This window comes from Frieseomelitta varia, unplaced genomic scaffold, assembly GCF_011392965.1.
Source record: "Frieseomelitta varia isolate USP_RPSP 00005682 unplaced genomic scaffold, Fvar_1.2 scaffold_923, whole genome shotgun sequence".
NCBI classification, from domain to species: Eukaryota; Metazoa; Arthropoda; class Insecta; order Hymenoptera; family Apidae; genus Frieseomelitta; species Frieseomelitta varia.
Window position 1 is genome coordinate 302,567 of NW_025110727.1, and position 23,349 is coordinate 325,915.

General features: G+C 35.2%; 2 protein-coding genes across 2 annotated transcripts in view; one reads left to right on the forward strand and one right to left on the reverse strand.

The window, feature by feature from the left end:
• Window positions 1–4,555, forward strand: part of LOC122537661 (RNA-binding protein fusilli) — a 28,314-nt gene extending 23,759 nt beyond the window's left edge. The window contains exons 11-12 of the mRNA XM_043671026.1: window positions 412–611; window positions 715–4,555. Coding sequence (XP_043526961.1) covers window positions 412–611; window positions 715–894 — 380 coding nt within the window. The 3' untranslated portion in view covers window positions 895–4,555. The remainder of the gene's footprint in view (window positions 1–411; window positions 612–714) is intronic.
• Window positions 4,556–4,744: 189 nt separating this feature from the next.
• Window positions 4,745–23,026, reverse strand: LOC122537644 (protein bark beetle). Its single transcript, XM_043670992.1, has 27 exons — window positions 22,715–23,026; window positions 18,271–18,440; window positions 17,357–17,550; window positions 17,099–17,273; window positions 16,679–16,848; window positions 16,255–16,493; window positions 15,925–16,174; window positions 15,437–15,822; window positions 14,393–15,045; window positions 13,855–14,311; window positions 13,183–13,573; window positions 12,675–13,102; window positions 12,335–12,580; window positions 11,143–12,083; window positions 10,583–11,046; window positions 10,312–10,508; window positions 9,819–10,217; window positions 9,453–9,730; window positions 9,107–9,360; window positions 8,818–9,029; window positions 8,609–8,733; window positions 8,303–8,533; window positions 8,101–8,226; window positions 7,666–7,924; window positions 7,387–7,588; window positions 7,046–7,293; window positions 4,745–6,943 (listed from the first exon to the last, which is right to left on the reverse strand). The coding sequence occupies exons 1-27, from the start codon at window positions 23,024–23,026 to the stop codon at window positions 6,149–6,151; spliced, it is 8,802 nt and encodes a 2,933-aa protein (XP_043526927.1). The 3' UTR covers window positions 4,745–6,148.
• Between the last annotated feature and the right edge of the window lie 323 nt (window positions 23,027–23,349).

The following is a 23,349-nucleotide window of genomic DNA, read 5'->3' on the forward strand; positions in this document are numbered from 1 at the left end:
TTTATTTATTTTTTTTTTTTTTTGATTGAGAGATTTATTCACAAATTAATCCACGAAGCCAATTGTGTATCGAGATTAAAGTTTCTTGTACGTACTTTCTATTGTAATATTTCAGGCTCGTATTGTCAACTAGTTAAAATAGCCAAAAAGCAAAACAATTATACAAGGGTATTTTTAATATTCTTATTTCTTTCGTAGTTGTGGTTTTTAGAATTTCAATGTTTCTCTTTCATATGAAGAGAAAGATTTTTAGATCGTTAATGTAAATGAACTCGTCTATACTACCATTCAAAAATGTGATTTCATATCTATCATTGAATAATTCAATTTTTGAACGGTGGTATACTTATTATAATGTTACTTATCGAATGAACTTGATCGAATATTTATTTTCTTCTTTTTTCAATCTAGGAGGCACGATGTTGCCACCTCCACCAGTCGCGATATTTCCACCTGCTGCTGCAATGCTACCGCGTGGACCACCACAGTTTGCAGCACCTTATCCGCCTCCAATTTTCTATTGGCCTTATCCTTCACCGCCGGTCAGTCCAACTAATTATTACAATCCGGCGAATGTTGGTGGGATCGGAATTCCTCAACAGGCAGCCTTGGTAAGGACTCCAAATCAAAATTTTAAGACTTTCATCAGAATATTTTAAAAAAGATTTTTTTGATCATATAGTTACAAAATAATTACGAAAATTGCATTTCCAGTTAACTCCAGCAGAATGTCTACAATTAGCACCAGGAGCAACCGTACCTGCGACCACACCAACTGCAGAACCACAACGTATCGACGCTTTTCTTCCTCGAATGGATTTGGAAAAGCGTGTACCTATCCCTGCACCACCGCAAGCAGAATGCAATTCGTTTATCGAAGTATTCATGGTTTGATGACGATTATCTCATCAAGATTCACGTGGTAAATTCGTCTTGAAATATTCTGCCCCATGTTCGATCATCGGCAGGATTCAGTGAACCTTTTTAGCTTCGCACGACAGAAACTGAACGATTATGTTTTACTTGCTGCATGCGAAAAGAAGCAATATGTTGTCGTACGTGTGCACGTACGACAAGAAGATCCTTATCTAAAAGATCCGTTTCTTCGTTATCCGAGGAAATTCGCTGAACGAGAGATATCCGACGTGACTGGATTAATATTTTTTTTTTTCTCATCTTCGCAAGGAGCTCCCCCCCAACTCCTACCCCATAAATCTAACGTGTCGCAGGGTGGCACGTTTCTTTCTAGTCTAGAGACAGATGCAAGTCGTCGTAGCTTAACGCAGTGACGTCGTTTCTTTTTCGTCGTTTGTTTCAATTCCTTTGGAACAGAACGAATACGGCAGGTTTTTTATTCTGCTGATCCCCTCTTTTTTTCTTTTCCTTAGTTTCTGTTTCGTCGCCCGTTCTTTACGTTTTGTTTCTTCTTCATTTTATCCACCGCTCCGTGTGATTGAACAACGTTAGGGCGCTTGATGAACATTCCTGGGAGAGACAAATCGCGATTAGGCAGCAGCTTCGTCGTGTTAGTAATAATATCGTGACGTTTAAAAATAGTTGACGTTTCGATCATTTTAAATAGGCTGGAAATTACTGGAAATTAGCGAAAGTTAATATTCGGAATTCGAGCAATGAGTTTGATACATGACGTGGTAGCATTTAATTCGAACAAAATATTCGATTCGCAATATTGTGGTTCCGAGTATTGAGCTACAGTTGATCGAACACGTTGACTACTTTACGTTAACGTGAAAGTGATTGTTCATACTAGAAAAAAGACAAAAAAAAAAAAAGAAAAAATTATTAGAGTAATATAGCGCGATTATTTTTAGAATTCTACTTAATTTAATTTAAAGTTTTAATATAAAATTTATATATAATATATACCCTAACGTCGAACGTTATCCAAACGAGAGATACGTTATTGTCGTCGATTCACTATGAAGTTCTCAAGTTTTATTACTATATCAAATAAGTTATTCGATTCGTTTCATGTTAGCTACATCATTCATTGATTTGCTATGAAGCGCGATAATGACAGTTTTATAATTTTTCATCATTTGGTCGTGCTATGAATGCTGCAAATACTTCATAAATGTCTTCCTTTCAGACACTGTCACTGTCTCGAGCCAAATTTTAATATCGATTCTTATTTATGACAATTGATTGTGTCTATATGTAGCAAAATACATATGTATAGTACATATGTATGATTTCTCTACAGTGACTCTCATATAATAATTAAGATTGGTGAACCAAATCGAGAATGACATCTGAGATTTTTGCTGATCGCTCAATCACATGATTAGTTCATGTAATTCTACATTCTTCTTCTCCAATCCAAGTAATACACTTTGTAGTTTCTTCATCTCTTTCTCATTGCAGTTATGCGTCAATATTCTTTCATAGTTATTTTTCTCTGAATAATTTCTTGCGTAAAAAAGCTAGTCTTGAAGAATGGTTAAAATCTTGTTAAAATCGGAGACCATTGGCTTCTGTACTTATACGTAAGAAAGGGATGAATTACATATACATACTTTGATAAAATCGAGAATAAAAATCGAGTCGAGGACACGGTTTTGCAGTTTTGCAAATGTTCCTCTCTGTTCTTGTTCCTGCAAATAACGCTCGTGTATAAAGGTGCAATTTTAGATATAGAGTGACGTTTGAAAAGCCAGAGTCGTTTTATCGCTAAAAATTAAGACTCAAACGCATCATGAAGAAAAATCGCAAAGCACATGATGAATTATATAATATATATGCGCAAATTATATAAACTTGTAGATATACATACATATTTTTATGAATATTACATTACAGCTAAGTTTCAAACGAGCTTCGATAATCGATAATCAACGTGCAGTTGCAATTGCCAAAAAAACTTCACTGTACTGTACTATTTTGACTTAGAGGGGAAAAAAGGAGATATCATGACGTGAATATTTCGCGTTCAATTAAACTTTTTGCAAATCGTAAAAATTAAGAGAAACAAAGATCAAAGATGAGAGAACAGGTTATATGTATGCAAATTGATCGATAATATCGAGATTTTTGAACGATATCACCATTCTCGATTCATAGGTACCTGAAGTTGTTTCATCGAACGTACGCGCCAAAACTAGTAGTGACACGTAGCGATTTATTTGATTGTGATGAGAAAAGTATAATGAGAAATAACGAAGATGGTTCGAAAAATGCGAGTGCTCCAAGTTAATATCGTTCATAAGGATAAGTGTTTTAAGAATTAAGTTAAAATGTAAAAGATAAAGATTGTGCTCCGGGTTAACGAGCACCATGAACAAATCATATTGTTGATTTTGTTTCTCGTTACCGTAACGTGCTATGTCACATTGAGATATTGGTGCAATAATTTTTTCCTTTTCCTTTGTTTTTTTTTCTGTTGTGACGTGTGTACAATAGGGATCAAAAGAACTAGTTTTCCGTACTGAGGAATATCAGGTAAAGTACCATCACTGTTACTTGCAGTAAATTAATTATTATGAATTATATTGATATTTTTAAAATTAAGCGTGAATTACTTAATGATTTTGCTTTAGTTTATTAATTACACAGATCAATTTAATGATAAATCGGAACAATTCGGAAGTATTGTTTCATAGTTTCTTCTTCAAGACAAGAACTGCAATAACTGTAAGAGTTATCATTGGTTTTACAATGTATTTGTGAACATTAGCGTTTCGTTAACTGGTTACAGATCATATTTCTTTTCTTCGTTGAATTTGAGTGAGATACATTATTACATAGTGTACACATAGTTTAACTGGACAAAAGGAAAGTTTCTGAAAAAGAGTTCATTTGTAGAATTCAAGATATCAATCAATAGTCAATTATAACATGAGACATCTATAGTCGCAACCAAGAGATTCGTTTTATGAACTTATATATTTTCAAGATGGTTAATTAAGGAAGTAAAATTCTAACCAGTTAATGCGATGCTATTGTAGTTCCTGAACGCATGTTCTGTTGCAAGGATAGTTCCTACTGTTCTTCTGATCTCTAAGATCAGATGCCTCATGTTAAATCTTGCAAATAGTTTAAAGTTGATTTTTCAGATTTAAGAAAGAGACTAGAGCAAAATATTTAAATAATTCACGCATATTCAACGGAATCATTCCGTAAACAGAAATTTTTAACTATTCGATCTCGGCGTGACTCTTCTAACGTTTTAGTATAATAGAAAATTGTATATACATTTGTATGCCTATCTTATAATAAGATTCAGCATATTTAAATAAAAAAAAAAAAAAAAAAAGAAAGAATCACGTTTCGAAAATGCTGAATAAGCAGCACCGTTTTTCGTGAGCGCACAAAGAGCTTTATAAAGAAAAAAAAAGTGAAAAAAAAATTATATATATATATATATAAATATATTATACCAGAAGCTTTCGTCTACTGTAAACATAGGCGAGCCTCTATTGCCGATTGATCGTTTCTGCGGTCTAAGAAAACGGCTACGACGAATAGTAATCTGATCCCGATATTTAATAATGTTATCAACGATATTAATATTAATATATTCACTATTGTTTTAAAATAGTCTTCCATAATTTATTTGTCAATCCTTTCATTATATCGTGTAATATATTGTCTGAGATATTATATATGTATATCATGTAATATATCTGAGATATCTAATTTAATTATAAAATATATATAAAGAAAAAAGTAAAATCCATTTTTATTTTAAATTCGAGTTATCTCACATTAAAATAAAAATGTTTAATTGAATGTATATTTTTTGTTTTATTTGTTTCATCGGGACCAATTTTCAATGTACATTAAGTTACACATAAATCTCCGAATTTAAACGAATATATAATTAGGCCCTGAAAAGTTGCGTCAAAAATATTTTATACGATCGACGCTTTTTCTTTGTTTTTTCAAATATTTCTCGATCTTTCTTCTTTGGAAGAATACGTTTTTATATAGTACACCTTGAGCTATTATTCGCTGATACGTATCTTATACGTAAAATTTCTACGATTTTCTTATAATTAACAATATAAAAAAATACGAATAACGAAATATCTTAAGTCGATTCATTGAAAGACATCCTTTGATGCCTTGACACATTACATTGCATGCCAAATAATAAGGCACTGTCACTATAATAATCTTACGCGGATGGACGGATAATCTGTTGCGGTAATATGATTAATAAAATTCTTATAAAGGCCTGGTGAGATCACCTACTCTATAAGGAAAACTATATCTATTCATGCTGATAAAAAATGTATGTGTATATATATATATATATATATATATATATAGATGTAGTATTCCTTAATGAATAATTCACTTAAGTGATGAGAACCATCAGTACGCTTGACGAGACTAAAAACATAATTTACACCCACATGAGTTATCTATCACAATGTCGACACGTGAGTTTTTCTCATCGTGCTAATATTATATAAAGTATACTTTTTTTAACATGTTTGGCAGTGTAATACCATTACATTTGTGACATGTTTATCTGTCATTCTTATATTATGTTTTTCCAATTTAGATCTTTCTTACTTGATTACTCAGTTCATTACAATCTTCAGACAGAATTATGATGGAAATTATTCTATTCTAGATGTGCGTTTCACAGATGTGTAAATGATTCTTCAAAATTATTCTAATTACAAATTATTCGTTCATATCGTTATATCATACATTCTCTGTACACGATGTATTATAAAAAGTTTTGTTTTACTCGATATATTAATGGATATACTACACGATTAGGTACAATTTAGAATTGTATGCAAGTGCATCTTATATATAATAAAACGTACGACGAGTTCTTTTTCGCTTTCTGTTAACATCTATTAAATTAAGAGCCAACCGAATACTGAGATCTCGGTTACAAGAAGAATAGTAGATGTAAAACATTTCTCTTCTCAAAAACGTTACAAACGTTTCGCGTATTTCTTCTTGAGTTGCTTAAGTATTAAATTCGGTGGGCTGAACAACAATATTAATCAATTTCATACTATTTTCACCTAGAAGTCCTTCTTTTTCATCATATCCACGTAGCAAAAATTATTATAGTTTACCAGTGGACACACTTCTGGCAGTATCTTCTTTTTACATTTACAATACTTGTTGTACAAAAGTAGTTTCACTCTTCATCAACGGTTTACATTGCCGTTTCTAAAGGCTGACTTTTGCTTCGCGCTTCAGCCGAGAGTTGCGTCAATTCTGTTGGCTCGTTCGCCAAAAACACGTCCAAGTTAGTCTCTAGCAAGGTTTCGCTCTTCGAACGTAGAGGCTTCTCTTCTCCCGTGTCCAAATTGGTTTCTAACAACGCGTCACTTCTGGGTCTGTCCTCGTGATAATGATAAGGATGAGGTGGTATTGGAGGATTGAAGTTTGGAGCATATTCCGGCACTGGCTCTGATATCTGACTCGGTGTGAACGTTGTATTATCGTAACTGCGTTTCGAATCGTAATCCATCGTGCTGTAAGACGCTGACGCTTCAATATCGCGTTTCAACTCGCTGATAGAATCGGTTAAGGCAAGACTGGAGTTTAATGGAAGTGTAGAAGTATTGTGAAGGTAAGAACTGTCGTGAGTAGAGCCATCGATAACTGGAGTTTCATCGGTGGTGGTTTCTGTAGCAGATTCTATGGGCCAGTCGTTGGTGGTTCTTGAAGTAAATGTGGAATGATTTCTGAAACCTTCGTTGCGGTATGTTAAATCAAATACCGGATTGTCTCCACTCTGCGAGGTGCCGTATTTTTGAACGGCGCCTTTGAAATCGCTGGTGCTTGGAGAATATCTTGGATTGTGCGCTTCGTATACGTCGTAGCTTTGATTGTCTTCCATGGACGAGTTCAATTGGGACTTGTCCATTGAATCTATACTACCACCGTTTAACATTCTCCTGTAGTCCAGCGACTTTGAATTCAAAGTGTCTGTAGATTGTTTCGTCTGAAATCAATATTGGCACGATGATAAAGAATTTTTGCTTTTTGGTTTGATAAAGAAGTAGGTTTGATAAAGAAAAATTGGTTGAATTAGAAGAATATTTACCGCAATGGGTTTGCGTCTGTATGAGAGTTCAGCGAAACCAGAGGTAGAGCCAACTGATCGCAAGGAATGCAAGGATTGTCTTATTGAATTTCGTCTTTCCAGTCTTTCAATGTTTCTTCTTTTTGATTTAGATACCCAGAGTGCAATAGCAGCTGTTAATAATGCTAGAGCTACGCCTGCTGCTCCTAGCACAGCCACTGCGACTATGTCTTTTCTCCATGATAGTGGATCGATATTTACTTTAGGATCTACAATAAAAGAGAATATACATGCATATCTCTTTTAACATCTTCCTAGAATTGTTTTATGTATTACACACATATAATTATAATAAAATTTACCAATTTCACAAATGAAAGGACTTGGTTGAGCACAGTAGTCAATTTCAATAGTCTGATACGTGAAAGTTGTGCACTGATCCACATGATCTAATTGTTGCACCCAGGCACGATCGGAATAGTCGTATCGAACCTGTTGCTTTCGCAGAAAATGCCAAAGCTCTAGGTAATTGCCCATAATGAATGGCATGGACGCGTTTACAGACTGGAGACATTGAAACAAATTTCATTAGTCTATATAAATGAGATAATTAGATACATTGAAAGTTCAGTGATACTCACTCTACAGAAATCTCTAGCGCTAAAGAAATCCATGGGAGCACCAATGTATATATAGCATGTATCGCCCACCAAATCCCAAGCTGGTGGACATTTATCGTTTAAGACTGATTTGTTGCTCATGTAGAAAGGTTGATAGTCCACTTGTAACAATTCTGGAGAATCTCCTCTGTCTCTAATTCGGCCAGCAACAGCTAGCGTCTCGTTGTATCCCCACCAATTGTGTCGTGCATCTACATGGGATCTCCACATTTCTAATTGTCTGTTGCATTGAAAATTATAACATTTTAAACAGCTAATTATCACCTCTTCAATAGAATCGTTAAATTATTAAATTACTAAAATTAAATATTCTGAAACTACTAAATAATTCAATTCCAAATTGCTGTGGTTCCCAGTAACTAATATGATATTAGTTGAAATATAAATTGTACATACTGTGATCTATTCGTTGTAAGCATTTCATAATCATTATCTGGATTGAAGAAAACGTTATCCACATATTGTTGACCAGGAGTACCAGCAACTACTGTGCTGCGGCCATCGCGGTCTACCGCATAATTTCTGAAATAATTTTTCGCGAAATTTATGAGTGAAATATTTTATTTAAACTATTGAATATTAATAAAAAGATACATACTTGTAGAAACCATTGTGAGATGTGCTTTGATAGATAGGTAAACGAACTCCTTCGAATCCAGAGACTTCCAAGAGATGTGCACCAAGATTAGCATGTAAATAATTCAGAGTCATATTGCTAACTACTTGTTTCAGTACAATGTTATTATCGTAAGGAGCGTTGTTCTTCGTAAAATAGTTTCTGAATATATTAACTTCTTGATATGGACTGCTTTGTCGACCTTCCACATATCTGAGAAACATTTGAATAAGTTTCTTGCTCACTTGCATTAATAAAATGGAAATAAAAATGTCTTTTCCTACGTACAGAGCAGGTTTATTGAAATTTTCTGCGAAAAGATTATTGTGAATCCATCCTTCCAAAGAGGTCGCTGAGCCTCTAGAATCAGCTCGAATGGAAAGACCACCTTGGTTTCGTCGAACAGCGTTATTCTAAAATATTAAGCGCAATATATTTAAAAAACACGTGCATTCTAAATAGTTAAAAAAAATTTTAATAAATATTAAAATACTTACCCTGAAATATAAGGTTTGAGTATTTTGAACATCCAACCATACAGCGGACTTGCAAGTTGAAAAATTACCGTACAGTTTCTCGCAATTATCCGTGAATTGATTGCGTTCAAGAGTCATTATGGCATTCACTTCGCCAGCACTAGCGTATTTAATTGCTCCTTCGCGGCAGTTAGTTATCACAGAATAGGAAATATTATGTTGCACATCGCGATCTAAAGGAGGAAAAAGATATGAAGAATAACATGACATCGACATTTTATATTTAATGTTATGCAATAATTTTTCTTACTGAATCCGATAGCAGAGATTGGTAAAGTAACTACTTCTGCAATAAATCCATGTACATTGCTTGCACCATTAGCAAATAATCTTACACTAAGACTCGGTCCCTGAGTTCTGAACAATTTCTTCTCGTCGACACTATTAGCTTCCAAATGGCCTATGCTTTTGGCAGTGATATTGTAAATGTCTCCGTCGTATAAAGTGATGCTATCAGTTCGACCAGGTTTTCCAGTATTGTTGAACAGATTAAATTGCAAGAGTCTGAAATGTTTAACAGTACATAGAAATTAAACATCTGACCAAGAAAAATTCAAACGAAACTAAATTGATATTCCATTAGAAAAAGTCGATACCTAAATCCAAAGGGTTTTGCTCTATAAGCACTACGGAAGATCTTGACACAATTCACAGGATGATTATCGTATTTGTAATAAACTATAACTCGTTCCTCCAGTGTAATCTCTTTAGTGGTATCGCAAATATCGATCATACTGAATAGGTGATAAGGAATATTAAGGTCTTTTATTGGAGTAAACGAACTTTCATCCGCTTCACGACCTTCTCCTGTTATCGAGAGTACGTTTACACCATTTCCAAGCACGTTATCGATAATGTTGAATAATAATTCGACCTGCAAGATTAACATACCAGATTAAATATAACAATGAATAACAGATTTAATTACTAATAAAGAACGTCGCAATCCAATATATACGAACCGTGTGAGTCGGTGATATTACATTGATACCGTGATAAGCGCTGCGAGTTATGTTCACGTGCGTTATTGTCGGAGATTTCATAATTGTTTGCAGTGCAGCTGATTTCTCAAAGTGCAAAATACCAGCACCAATGATTTTGATGTATTTTAACATCGACTCGACACGTCTTACTGTTTCGTGAGTCACGACGTCGTGAATACGATGCTCGTACAAATGATGCTCAAATTCGCTATTGGCGATTCGTATTCCACCCCAATAGTCGTACGAGTCCATCAGATTACGTTTCCCACAATTTATGAAAACGAACTCATTGTCCCACGAGCATTCGTGCCGATGTCCGTATAATTGCCCGTTTAGTCTGATTTGACAGTCTTCCAGTTTCTCCTCTTTTCCAGTACACTAAAGTATATAGGACATTAAAAAAAAAAAAAAAAAAGAAACAAAGGTAAAATAATCCTCTAATTTTTTTTTTGAACAGTGTATTTTTATTTACCTGCAACGGTTCGGGCCAAGACCAAACGCGTATTAAAGAACCGGGATGAAGCTCGTATCTACGATCATAGGATACATAGACATTAAGAGAGTCGTAGCCCAATTGTCGACAGACTACTTGTGCATTTCTTTCGGTAAATCTGGTGTCGCACAAAGGTATCCACTGTAGGGTGGTTTTATTGAAGAATTCCAAGAATCCTGTATAAATGAAATAAAACGAATCAGTAATATATTCATTATATATCATTAGGATGTATTTAAAGTAATTTTACCTTCATTGTACAAGGACGAACATCGTCCATCTTTACAGAGACGAATAGTTTCATCTGACACGGAAATTATATTTCCGCTTCTTCTTAATTTTGGATTCGCAGAGTCATTAACATCCTCACGTTCCATCGGTTTCATTATGATCTCGTGACCAGGTGTACCTACAGCTTTCAACGTACCAAGAACAAGAATCCCAACGTTGGGTGCGAATTCCATAACAACATCTGGATAGATGTGCAATGTGGCCTCTGGCATAATCGTAATATCCGACTTTATAACATAAGGCTTGTCTCTAGCGTGGATAGATAGATTCTCTATGATACGTCCTCCTAAATTATCTAAGTCTAATTCTTGCCCGATTTGCCAGGATGCAGATACCGAAGAATCAAAAGTATCGCTGATTAAGAAAGGTCGGTAATTGGCAACTGCGTGATCGTTCCAGTCATCAAAATCAAAAATACTTTGTCTGCAAATGGAAAACATTTACACAGATTAATTAAGATAAGTTTAATTAAAATAAACATTATATATGTAGACGTGTAATATTACATAAATTAATCACCTGATTTTAGTATCATTAGCAGTTCCCCACCAATTCTCCGTAACGTCAACTTCGTTGTTAATTTTAGCTGTTCTGATTCCAGCCAGTAGTTCGTAATCGAGAGAATTATCACCGAATAAATTTCTATTAATCTGCACTTTCTGTATACCATGAAAACCAACAACGTAACTAGGGCTATCGTCTGTACGACGTGGTCCCATACCAGCTAGATCGTAGTTATTACGTTTGACCTCGTTATTGTAAAACCGTGCGTCGACGTTGCCCAAAATTTCTGACTGGCTATCTGCCTTGAATTCTACCATATACACGCCGGTATTGCTCTCGATATGGTTGCTATTAATCCGCATTTTTTTCTCCATTCCTTGAATGGAGATCAAGCCAATTTTACATTGATTTCCTTCAAATCTATTATGGGAGATATTCAAAGTAGCGTAGTGTCCATCGACAACAAAGCCAAACTGCTCGTTGTTTCTCCACGTGTTGTTACCAAAATATAACGTGTGGGTAAAGTTCTCGTTATACTGCCACACGTCCGGCAAAAGCACTTCGAAGCCACCTCTTCTGTTTCTCTCGACCGTACTGTCTTGCATTATCCAATGGAAAAGATTATTCGAGTGTCTCGCATCGCGACTGAATTGATATATTCCTTTGCCGTTGTCTGTGATCAAGCTATCGTTAATGTGAATCGCTATCTCAGACATATTTGTCTGGTAAATGTTCCAATAGGGTGAATGTACGTAAATAGCTTCCTCCTGGTTGTGGGAGATCTCACAAGCAATCAATTGTATGGTCTCGTTTGCTTTTCGAAGGAAATGATCGCCAACTTCATCCAGGTACCGATTGTAAAACGATGCCAGTATACCTTTCTTATTGTTTCTGATTTTAGACTTGGTTACTAGCAACGTTGGAATGGGACCTTTCACAATTTTGCTTTGTACATTCTGTAAATATTAGTTCATAAGTAAACTGCAGATTATGGATTTTGACATTTTTAGATAGGTAATTAAAGAAGTGAAATCTAAATAAAAATTTGTGTCTTTTACTAAATTTTAAATTTCTACTAAATATATTAAATATACTAAATATTGAAACAAGTATTTCACGTTTAGGTATATTTTGCATATGTGAATGTTTGCATTCCTAAATTTCCATTTACAAATGTTATAAACGTTCGATATATTAATCCTCGTACCTGTATCGGAGCTTGAAGAGCTGTGATAACAATCACAGCCCCTCCAAGTGCATTTGTGCCGCTATCGTAGTCTAAAATCACAGCGTATGAACTCGATGTTACAGGAAATATTGCCAAATCGCGTTTCAAGTTCCAACTTTCGCAATTACGATCGATATACTGAGAATCGTATAGGATAATCTGTTCTGTACTGCGGTTTTCAATGGGATTTAGAAGTTGAATACCGATAACGTATCCCGGTGTACACTGTGAAATTAAAAATGTACAATTATCCTTTTGTAAAAAAAAAAAAAACAAAAAAGAAAAAAAACGGAAAAGAATGCCGATTCCTTTGACTTACTTTAATGGCAATACGTTGTCGAATGGGATCGCTGGTAACTTTCTCAGTTATCATATACTTAGTTTCTTCATTGGACAGTTCAATGTCTCTCGCATTATACGGTATGACTATTGGATTATACGACGAATCGATTAAATCTGGCAGGCGTAAGAACCATCCTGCGAATTCTCTTTGCTGAACTGCAGAAAGAGCAGGATTGTGCCTTATTCCTGCGATTTTATTGTTTTCAATTCGAGAGTTGATGATTTCCATTCCCAGTTGCTTGAAACTAATTCCGCTGCCTCCATTCTGCGAGAAGTCGCTATTTTTCACGGTATTTACAGCATCCACTGAGTATATGTCCGAATACAAAATTCCCAAACCATCTTGCAAATTGTCGATTATTCTAACGCTATCCAACGAGTGTCTTGCAAAATCAATTTGAAGAGCTGGACAAAAAAAAAAACAAAGTTTTTGTAACTATAAAGATCTTTAATTACAATATTATCTTTTTAAAATGATCGTATACCTGGCTTGAAAGAATTTGTTGTATAATCAAGCAAGCCTGCTTTTTCTATCGTTACGAATTGGAGGTCACTTCTCAGGGCTAATGGTCCCAATCGAAGGCCTGCCCACGCAGCTTCCGAGCATCTGACGCCCACGTCGTTCTCGTGAGTGCAAGAATTCTCGAAATTCTGCTCTGTTTCCGCTTTGCACTTCGATATATCATTATCATCCTCGGTACACCTGACGTTACTTAGAATGATGTCCTCGTTGATACCGGCGTTTGGAATTTGTGAACGTTCCATGAGCCAATTGTCAGGATCTAAAGTGAGACCTAATTGGTGACAAACCAAAGCAGCGTCTCGAATCGTCCAGCCATAGTTGCAAACTGTCCCCCATTTCTCGCCTATTTTTACCTGTTGACATATGTTAGAATTCTATAGTTCCATAATCTCATAATTTTATTTCAATGCGTTAACTATACCGCGGAATATGTAATTTTTGTAAATATTTATCATGTTATAAATGAAAGTGTAATGAATGTATAAATTGTTTGTTTTACTTGTTTCAATCATTCTAAAATATTTATAGAACTAGAAACGCCGGTCTTGTGTTAGTAATTTTATTTCAATTTCGAATTCTACATCTATCTATGAATTACCAATCAATGTCCAGTAATTCTTAAATATTATTTTACCTGTAATCTTCCTTCAAGATTCGTCTTTCCTCCAAGAAGCCTTACAGGTACAGATTCTATTTCGTTTAGTTCTTTGAATCCCTCGTTCATAAAAGTCTCGTTATCTGAATCCATGAGAAGTTCTTCTTTCAAAGTAAATAGAATATCGCTTGGTCTTATCCCACGAGCATCTAACGTTCCAGCGACCATCATCCCTACGGCTGGTGGGAAACGTAACGTGACCCCAGGGTGGAGAATCAATTTTCCACCTGGTCTTACGTTAATATCCCTCTCGACAATGTATTCGCCAGAGTTTAAAAATTCACGGCCGTCGACTTCGCCACCAACTAAATTCGTACCAGGTGTAACAAACCGTGGGACGAATGTAGGGTTTGAAATGATCGTATTGGCGCCTGGATTGCTACTGTGTAACAAGTACGGCAAATATTCGATCTTTGCCAGATTGTATCTGTCTTTTCTAAAATAAAATGGTGCAATTAAACAATTTGTAAAACACTAGCCTATCATATAATTTATATTATAAATTAATTGTACAAACCTATGAAATAATCTTTCAAATATCTTATTCTCTTCAGCAAATCCAAGCCAGTTGTAAGTACAATTTATAATTTTGCTTTGATCCTCCAAGTGGGAACCGATTTCGTATCGTGATTCGGGATTATGTAAAATGTTGCGAAAAACTTCAACGTTGCTCGATGAAACAACGACCACAGCCGCGACTCTGGAACGCGGGATTAATCTAGATCTCACGGTATTCCCATTATCAAATAGTTCTCGAACACGGTTATCGCGTAAGAAATTCCTCGTAAATAATAATCTTTGTACATCGCTGTAGGGTGAAAGACCAATGCTGACTATAAAGGCACCACGATTATTATAAAATTCGTTGTGTCTGACAACGATGTCCGCTGGCAGGATATTAAATTCTTCATAGAGAGGATTCTTGATCAATATACAACCGCTGGACTGCTCTCTAAAGTAATTGTATTCTATCGTTGCCTTTAAATTGAGAGCAGGACTCAATTTGATCCCGAATTTTCCATTCTGTACGAAAGAATTGTGGCCAATTTGAAGCTTTAATAGTCCTTTGTCGTGTCTCCAGCTGGATTCTACTTGCACAGCAGTCTCAGTACTACTATTGAACCAATTACCCGTTACGTTCACGTACGAATTGCCAGTTGCATTGCCTACCTGTTAACAATACGAACGTTAATTATAGTTTATTTTTTATAGATCTCTATATGTATTTAGCAATATAAAGGTTCGTAGATCCTTATTACTAGATTGTAGACATTTATGCAATTTTATATTTTTACAAATGCAGTTAAAAACGTAGAATCTAAATATTTTTTATTTATTATTATATGTTATATGCATATGATATGGATATGTTATATGCATTTTGTAGATATTTTGAATCTTAGATTTTCCTAAAATCCGCGATCTACTCATTACTTTAAAATTATAATACTTCAAACAATGAAAGAAACTTGACTTTAAAAAAAAAAAATTCATTACGACACGAAATAAAGAATCAACAAAATCATCGATTTCTGATTCACTTTTCTTGCAGTGTACTTACTAGAATACCGATATCTTTGTTCCGAAATATCTGCGAGTATTCAACTACGGTAGTCTGATTGAAGTATATGTATTCGGTAGCCGTGCTGTCGTTTAACCAGACTGCAAAACCATAACCCTGATTGGAGGAAATACTCGTCCGAGACACATTGCGATTTCCTCCTGTGAGGGTAATGTTCACGCCGTCTCCCGTATTAAAAGATATGCGACTACTCGTAATATTCACATCCGCAGCGCCTCCCAACACATGCACACCAGCTAAATGTTTATTACTGGATACAGAAGTTTCATGAACGTGCAAGGCTGATCGTAGCTTCTCCACTGCGATTCCTCTTCCATTATTACCAGCTATAACACTTCCAGTCACGTTTAAATCGTATATTTTCTCTGGAATAAAATGATAATTATTTCAAATAATTATCGTAAAAATAAATGAATAATAAGGTATTTCTTAATTTCAATGTAACTCAAATTATTTAGAAGACTTACTATAACCGGAAGACAGTCGCACGAAAACGATCGTATTCGTACGTGGTTCAGCGATGAACTTTATAAACAAATTTTGCCGAGTTGTAGTGACGCTCTGAGGCAGCGTACCATTTTTAACTCTCAAACTGGCTAGTAATCTTTTCGCTTCACCTTTGCCATCGTATACTTCTATCATAGCACTGTTATTTCTGTCAGTCTTCATTTTCAAAACCTGCATGGTCAACACGTGACCAGGTCTTGTAAAGATGTCCTAAAATTACGTTGGACCAGACGTTACATTCTATTTTACTCTCTACAGCTATTCATATAATAATTTACAAATTCATTTACTTGTGGGCAACTTTTTATGTTAGGAGCGTATTTACTCTGTTCCATGGATATTATAACAGGGAAAGTTTGACTGGCTGTGGTTGGAAACGTGCACAAATCGAACACCTCTGTACGATCTAATTTGTCATCGGGCCGTTCGTCGAAATGAACGTACTTAATTCCATCAGCTCCGTTATCTAATATATTACAATCGTTAATGTGCGACATACCTGACGAACTGTTCACATAAATTCCATATCCTGTAAATTAATAACATTGGAGATATCGTATGAAGTTAAATCTAATTTAATTTAATATAACATTAAGCTATTAACTCGTATTAAATTTGTCCGATTAAATTTTTTAAAATTGTAATTTGTGTAAAATTTATATACAAAGATTGAATTCGACTATTTTGGTTAATAACACTGACAAATAAAATTACCCCTGTTGTTTTGAATGGTGCTGTTATTGATTATGACTGGAGCATCCGGCGTGGTGACATTAATGCCGGTAAAGGCGCCATGGAGAACCGAAATCGATTCCATTTGCGGTGGAACACCCTCGATATCGATCGCTGCCGTAACATTATATTCCCGGCCTGTTCCTGCATGCCTTTTAAACAGAGACAATGTTACCAAAAACCATTCTGTCCTTAAGATATAATACTTGTCTCGAATATTTAACTACAAAGAAATCATACTTGATCTAACAGATACATGTGAGATATATTCTTATATTCTTATTTTTAACGCCAGAAGCGTCAAAGTGACTAATTAGTAATTTCCCATTATTTTACCATAACTCAATCTTAACGTCTCGTTAAAACAATCTGTATGGATCAACTGAACTATAAAGCGCTTACTCGATCACAACATTTCGTAGAATCGACTTCGATCTTCGTATGTAAAGCGTATTTTCTTGGATTAGTGGTCGATCATACAACGCTTCTTCGAAACGAATGCCTCTCCAATGTTTGATCGCCTTCGTGGCTCCATCGTGACGCGGTAGACACGATATTCCAAGATCAGGATGATAATCTGGATAATCGGGATGAAAATCATGTAGTACTGGCAATCTACCGTGGACATTTACATTTCTAAAAATCCAATTGAAACTTTACCACAAACACCACTGCCAAGCTGTCTTTCGGACCATTTCTCGCAATTTGTTAACGAGTTTTCCGTGCCTCTGCAACCTGGCTGCTCGTACAGCAGTCGTGGCTTTGCAGGCCATTGTCTATCCATCCACGACAACCATCGTCCGCCTTGGAAACCGAGTTCTCTGCATGCTGTTTCTAGATCAGCCCTTGTCCAACTGTTGCATTAACATATTAAGTTTATTATTAAGTTGATTATTGTTCTATATCATTGTGGGATGGGCAAATTCTGAGAAAAGGTCCAGAACTGTCTCCAGTGCCTAACAATGGTAACCAGATGTCCCATAAATGGCATACCATACACTGTAAAGAAGCCTGGGACTTGGGATTGTTTATGGCTAGCCCTAGCATTTAAGATAGTAAGGGTATGGATGCGTTTGTGTGTATGAATAACGAATTTTTGTACAGATGAGGAAAAAGGCAGTGAGTTGCGAGCCGTGAAAGCGGGAAGACAGAGAGAGCTGTGAGTCTTGAGTGAGCGAAGATTGAGTGTAACCGTAGCAATTAAGAGAAAATAGTATAATCATTATTAAACGAATTTTCTTTATTTTACTTTAAACAAACAACCATCTATTTATCAAAATTCCTATAAATTGGGCTCAAGCTGGGATTCCTACATCATATGTTACACGTACAGTAATGGGCAGAAGAAAATTTAGAACAGAGACATTGTGACTGTCAATAATCTATTAAATATTATATTTTATCATGTTGGTAACAGTATTCTATTCTAAAGTATCTTTTATTTATTCATTGCTCCTGTTAAATATAATTCTGTTTTCTACAAATACTTGTTTTTGTTGCCACTTATCTCTTCAACTTTCTTTTGTATCGCATGAGTGTCAAATTCTTGACGTTTATGGAAATTGAAGACTTACTTGCGCGAATTCGTGCAGACAGCTCTCCAATCTCCACGATGCAAAAGTTCTAATCTACCTTCGAACGGAGTTGGTCCATCGACAAGTCGTATCGAAAGTGGCGATTCAACGGGGTGAACTTGATTATTCGCTTCCACTGCGGTTAACAAGATTGGAGCATGTGGTTCACCCTTGAATCAGAAATGACATTTATCGTTACTAGATATAATTTATATTCAGATTCGATGACAAATATTTCTGCACGGCATTCGGTATTTAAATTTCAATATTTGAGACTTAAAATTGATACTTGAAATTTTGTTATTCGACGTTGACTATCATTGTTATTTGACATTCGATACGGTACCAAACATTTTATAATTCAATATTCAGTATTCAATATTGAATACAATAGTAAATACTTTTCAGTTCGTATAATAAAAGTTTATGAATCTCTTCCCTACCATTCTTCATTCAAATTTCAATAGAGTTCTTGGAATTCCCCTTGAATACTTAGTATGCTACATTCGTACATACGTGTACATACAATCCTCCATTATAGATTTTTATCTGTATTTTTGTTACTGTCAGAAATTAGTTTCATCGTGCTGATTACAACATAAATACATCGTAGTACGCATATCACTTAAGAAAATTTGCTACCTTACCATTCTATATATCTGTATCACGTCCAAATCCTATTACTTAAGCTTACACTAATCGGTGTCTGGCAAAAGAAATTCTACGTGCTAGAAATTAGTACATCGTGTTTTCTCGTCCGTAAACTATTGCACCGAAAGTAGAGAAGTTTCTTGCTAACTATAGTACATTCGCGTGACGAGCATCCGTTGGGCATTTAAAGGCTCGAAGGTGGAAGTTGTTCATCGGCCTCTAAACCGGGGTTAAGGGAAAACGAGTGGAAGTAATCCCATTTAAACGGGGTATTTCTCATCGCGATGTTTCCACGATGGTAATCGGCGAAAGCTTGTCGCCGCTGCGAGAAGAAGACAATTGCTAATAGGTTTATTAAAGAACAAGACACGAAGTGGCGAACGTACGATGTAAAAAAAACGAGTGAATCAAGTGCACACGCCTCCACCACACGGTGCGTCTTAGGTCACAGATCAAACAGCGGTTCTTAGCCTGAACTGTTAACCTACGACCTCGCTAATCCTCTTACGCTTCCACTCAGATGAGACCTTCCCTTCACCTTCTGCGCGTGCACGAACGATTCTTGACCATGTATCAACCCGTAGCTTCGTGATTAATTCCTCAAAGAGCGGACATTTATTTATAGTGTGTATTATTACAGCAAAGGCTACTACAGAGAATGGAACGAGAATGAATTGTCTATGATTTGAAAATTTATTATTGATCAGGCACTAGATTGGATTGTACATCTAGAATATTGAAGTATAATGGATGACTCAAGATCGCGTATGTTTGCAATGATGAAAGCAAATATTGAAGAGTTGGAATACTAGTATACTTAGCTTTTAGCTGAGAATTCCAGTTCTTATTTCATTATTCATTATATGGCGTATTTATAATTTAGCGAAGGATTTTAGAAACTCTGGCAGTTGAGTACGCTTAATTGTAATGTAGAAGTCTATGATTAAAGAAAACTGTTATGTTAGATGATGGTAGTCTAATAAATGAAATTAGCAAATTATTAATTATGTATGTAGATGAACAAAACAAAAAGCATAATTAAAAGTAAAACACATAAAGAACTACAAAATATAAATAAATAGAGAAACAAATAAACCAAGGATACTAACTCTATTGTCAAATATTTACTTCATTGAAGTAATTTGTACAGTACGCCTACAAAATTTTAGTGTCTAAACGCTTTAGTATCCTCAAACGCTTTATCTACAGTCTTATCTCGATGAGAAAAATTCAAAAAGAAGATAAGATACTCAATCAGGTTAGAACGGAGTTGCTTCCATTGGAGAAATATTTATACTCAGACTACCGGACTATATTAATAATACTCATTCTGTGCAACAGCCCGTGTAGGTAATATACGCAACGAGTGCCCGCAACGAGCTCGATCAGTACGCTGTCGCTACGTGATGCGAATAAACTAACAATCAGCTCAGCTCGCGTGTTTCAGGAATTTCCGGCCATTCACAGTTCTTTGACAGAGACATTCTATCCATCAATTACCTTTCTCGAAATATTTTCTTTTCACTGAAAATTTAACCTTGCTGCAATCCTCAACAAACTCGTTCTAACTTCAACGATCAAACGATCAAATATTTCCAAAATTAAATACTAAATGGATAAAAGCTTAAATTGTTATTGTTATAAAATAATATACAGCGATAGAGATTAACAGGTGATAGAGAATATCAGAAAATATTTGGACACGTCTGATCTTGAGTTAATGTTGTTCTGCTTATCCACGAACCGTTCGGTTTCGCTCGAAGTTTTTCACTTTGCTTTCGAGTCTGTCCCCGCGGAACGAGGAACAGTTACACCGTTAATTATTCCTCGTTATTTGTAAATCGTGAAACCTTCTACCGGCAACCGTTGCTCTCCCGGAAGGCGATCAAAAGAAGCAGAGGTTCGAACAAAACGGGGCTAAGTAGCGCGTAACAAGAGGCGAAACAATTCTAAAGGGGGTATTCGAGAGTCAGGCGGATTCTAATTGTACCGGAAAGGCAGATTTAAAGTGTATATATAGGGTTACACCGCGGGAACCTATTCCTACGGGATGAGATTTCGTTACACGTAGGCGTAGACTTTTAAATAAAAAATTGATATACTCCACGTTAAAAACTGTTAATTGGAGAAGACGAGTTTATTCGTCACTCTGATTTCTAATCCCTTGGACATAATAAACTCTTTACTTAAGAATCTCCTATATTCTTATATGCCACTTCATTTCCACTATAAGTATATTATATCTGTAGTTCTGTTTTTTATTTCTATTAATTATATCATGTTATTACTAATTTCTTCTATATTAGTTTCTTCTTATTAATTTATGACTAAAGGCTTGATTGATTAATTGATTTCTCGTCTTGTAAGTCAAATGATAATCGAAGCCTGAAGGAGACAGAATAAAATCTATAACGATATTGTATGCATCGTGTGCATTTTTATATTTTTAAATTTTAATACACTCCAATAATAATAAACTTCATATTATAATTCTATGTTGTATTTTTATTATAATATGAAGTTTATCAAATTATATATTATGTTTATTTACGAAACTATCATTCAATGTATACCTGTACATTATTCTAGCAATTATGCTTGAATGTAATGAAAAATTAATTCTGTAGTTTATTATTGAAGAAATCGTGAGATTTCTAATTATTTAGTAGAGATCAATATTAAGTGTATATATAGGAAAGACAAAAATTAATAATTAGTATTTTCGTAGTATACTCTGTAAAACTGAATCATCGGTGTGGATTCTGACCTATCAAAAACGTAGATGCAGCCTCTTATCGCTTATCAACCATAGTAATATCGATTCTGAGTAATGTTACGTTTATTCTGGTTTATACAAGGAGTATTCCAATCACGAAGTAAAATCATCGAGTAGCAGGGAATTAATTACTAAATTTTCTAGAAGATCGCAAAGAGAGACTATCTTGCGTGTTACGGTAAAATCTAATTGGAGGAGCGTAGTCGTCAAATTTTCTGAGAACTTGAATTATTAGCATCCGTCACTTCTGGCACGTCCGTAGTAACACGTGCACAATCGTATGCCTAGATGACTCACGTTCATTCAACGTTAGCTTGTCCATACATAAACGCTCATAATGATGGCTCCCGTTTTTATCCCCAATTAATTCATTCTTCTGTAATCTCTGTGATTTATTCATTTAAGTTACTTTGTAACATCTCCCTTCTCTCTTTTTTTGGCGAATTATTTTTATCAGAAGCTTCGTTTCGTAACTTTGAAGCGAATGAAAAGTCATTGTAATAACGTTTACAAAGTATTGCAAATAATATTAATAGCATGATAATATTGCTTTTCTACATGCATTTTTTGCAAAAATTTATTTTGCAATAATTGTGACTACGAATAGAAATTCTAAAGGTTTAATATTATTTACCATATTAATTATATTATTAATATACCTGTTAATAGTAGTATAAAATAATAACTACATAAATTACATCATTTATATTTGCATCTTTTAACTACGCATACCTTGTCGTTCTTGATTTTCAATACTTTAACTAAATCTGAAAACAACAACTGATAATCTTTACGAACTTATTGTATAATTCAATAATTTATTAATCCAAATTAAATTAATTATCTAATGATAGTATTTCGTCTTTCTCTTTGAATTATTTTTGCTCCAATCTCTCACATGAAAATTATTAAAAATTATTAAAATTATCATCGTCTGTCCTAATACGAAGCCTATTTCACGCTATATAATCGAAGTGTAATATAAACTTAAGATTTTACCATTTTCTAAAGCATTACCTTTGCAGTTATGATACCACGAACCGTGATTCCGACCATGGGTCCAAACCGGATCTCCACCCCTGGCTCAATCACCAGCTCGCCCTCGCGTTCCACGAACAAATCCTCTCGCACCAGATAAGGGCTCTTCGATCTTTCCAATAATCTCTGGCCGCGAACAATGCGACCACCGTGCAACTCCGACAGGCCGCCATTGCTGTTACTCACGTTAATAAAAGTCGGCTCGGTATAATAGATGGAAGATTGATCGTACACCTCCTCCGACTGTCCGCCAACAGCCAGGAAAGTGAGCAACAAACACAGAACACGCATTTTCTTCTTCGTGCATGCACTCCGAGGTCTTCCGTTTCTTTTTCAATTTGCAATTTCAGTTACGACGTTGAACGACACGTTACTTACAACTTCATTTCGTTCAAGCAATTCCTTTCAAACTACACGGGACGTAAAACTTGAAATAAATTCAAACTACGTTAAAGTCAAGTGAAGCGTTCGATCAAACGTTAGTCGTTGATGATCTCGCGAACAGCGCGCGAGCAGTTTCTGAATTTCGTTCGAAAGTTTCGTTGCACCTCGATGACACTTGTTGCGACATCTCGATTGAACGACGCGCGCCGGCTTTCAAATAGATAACGATA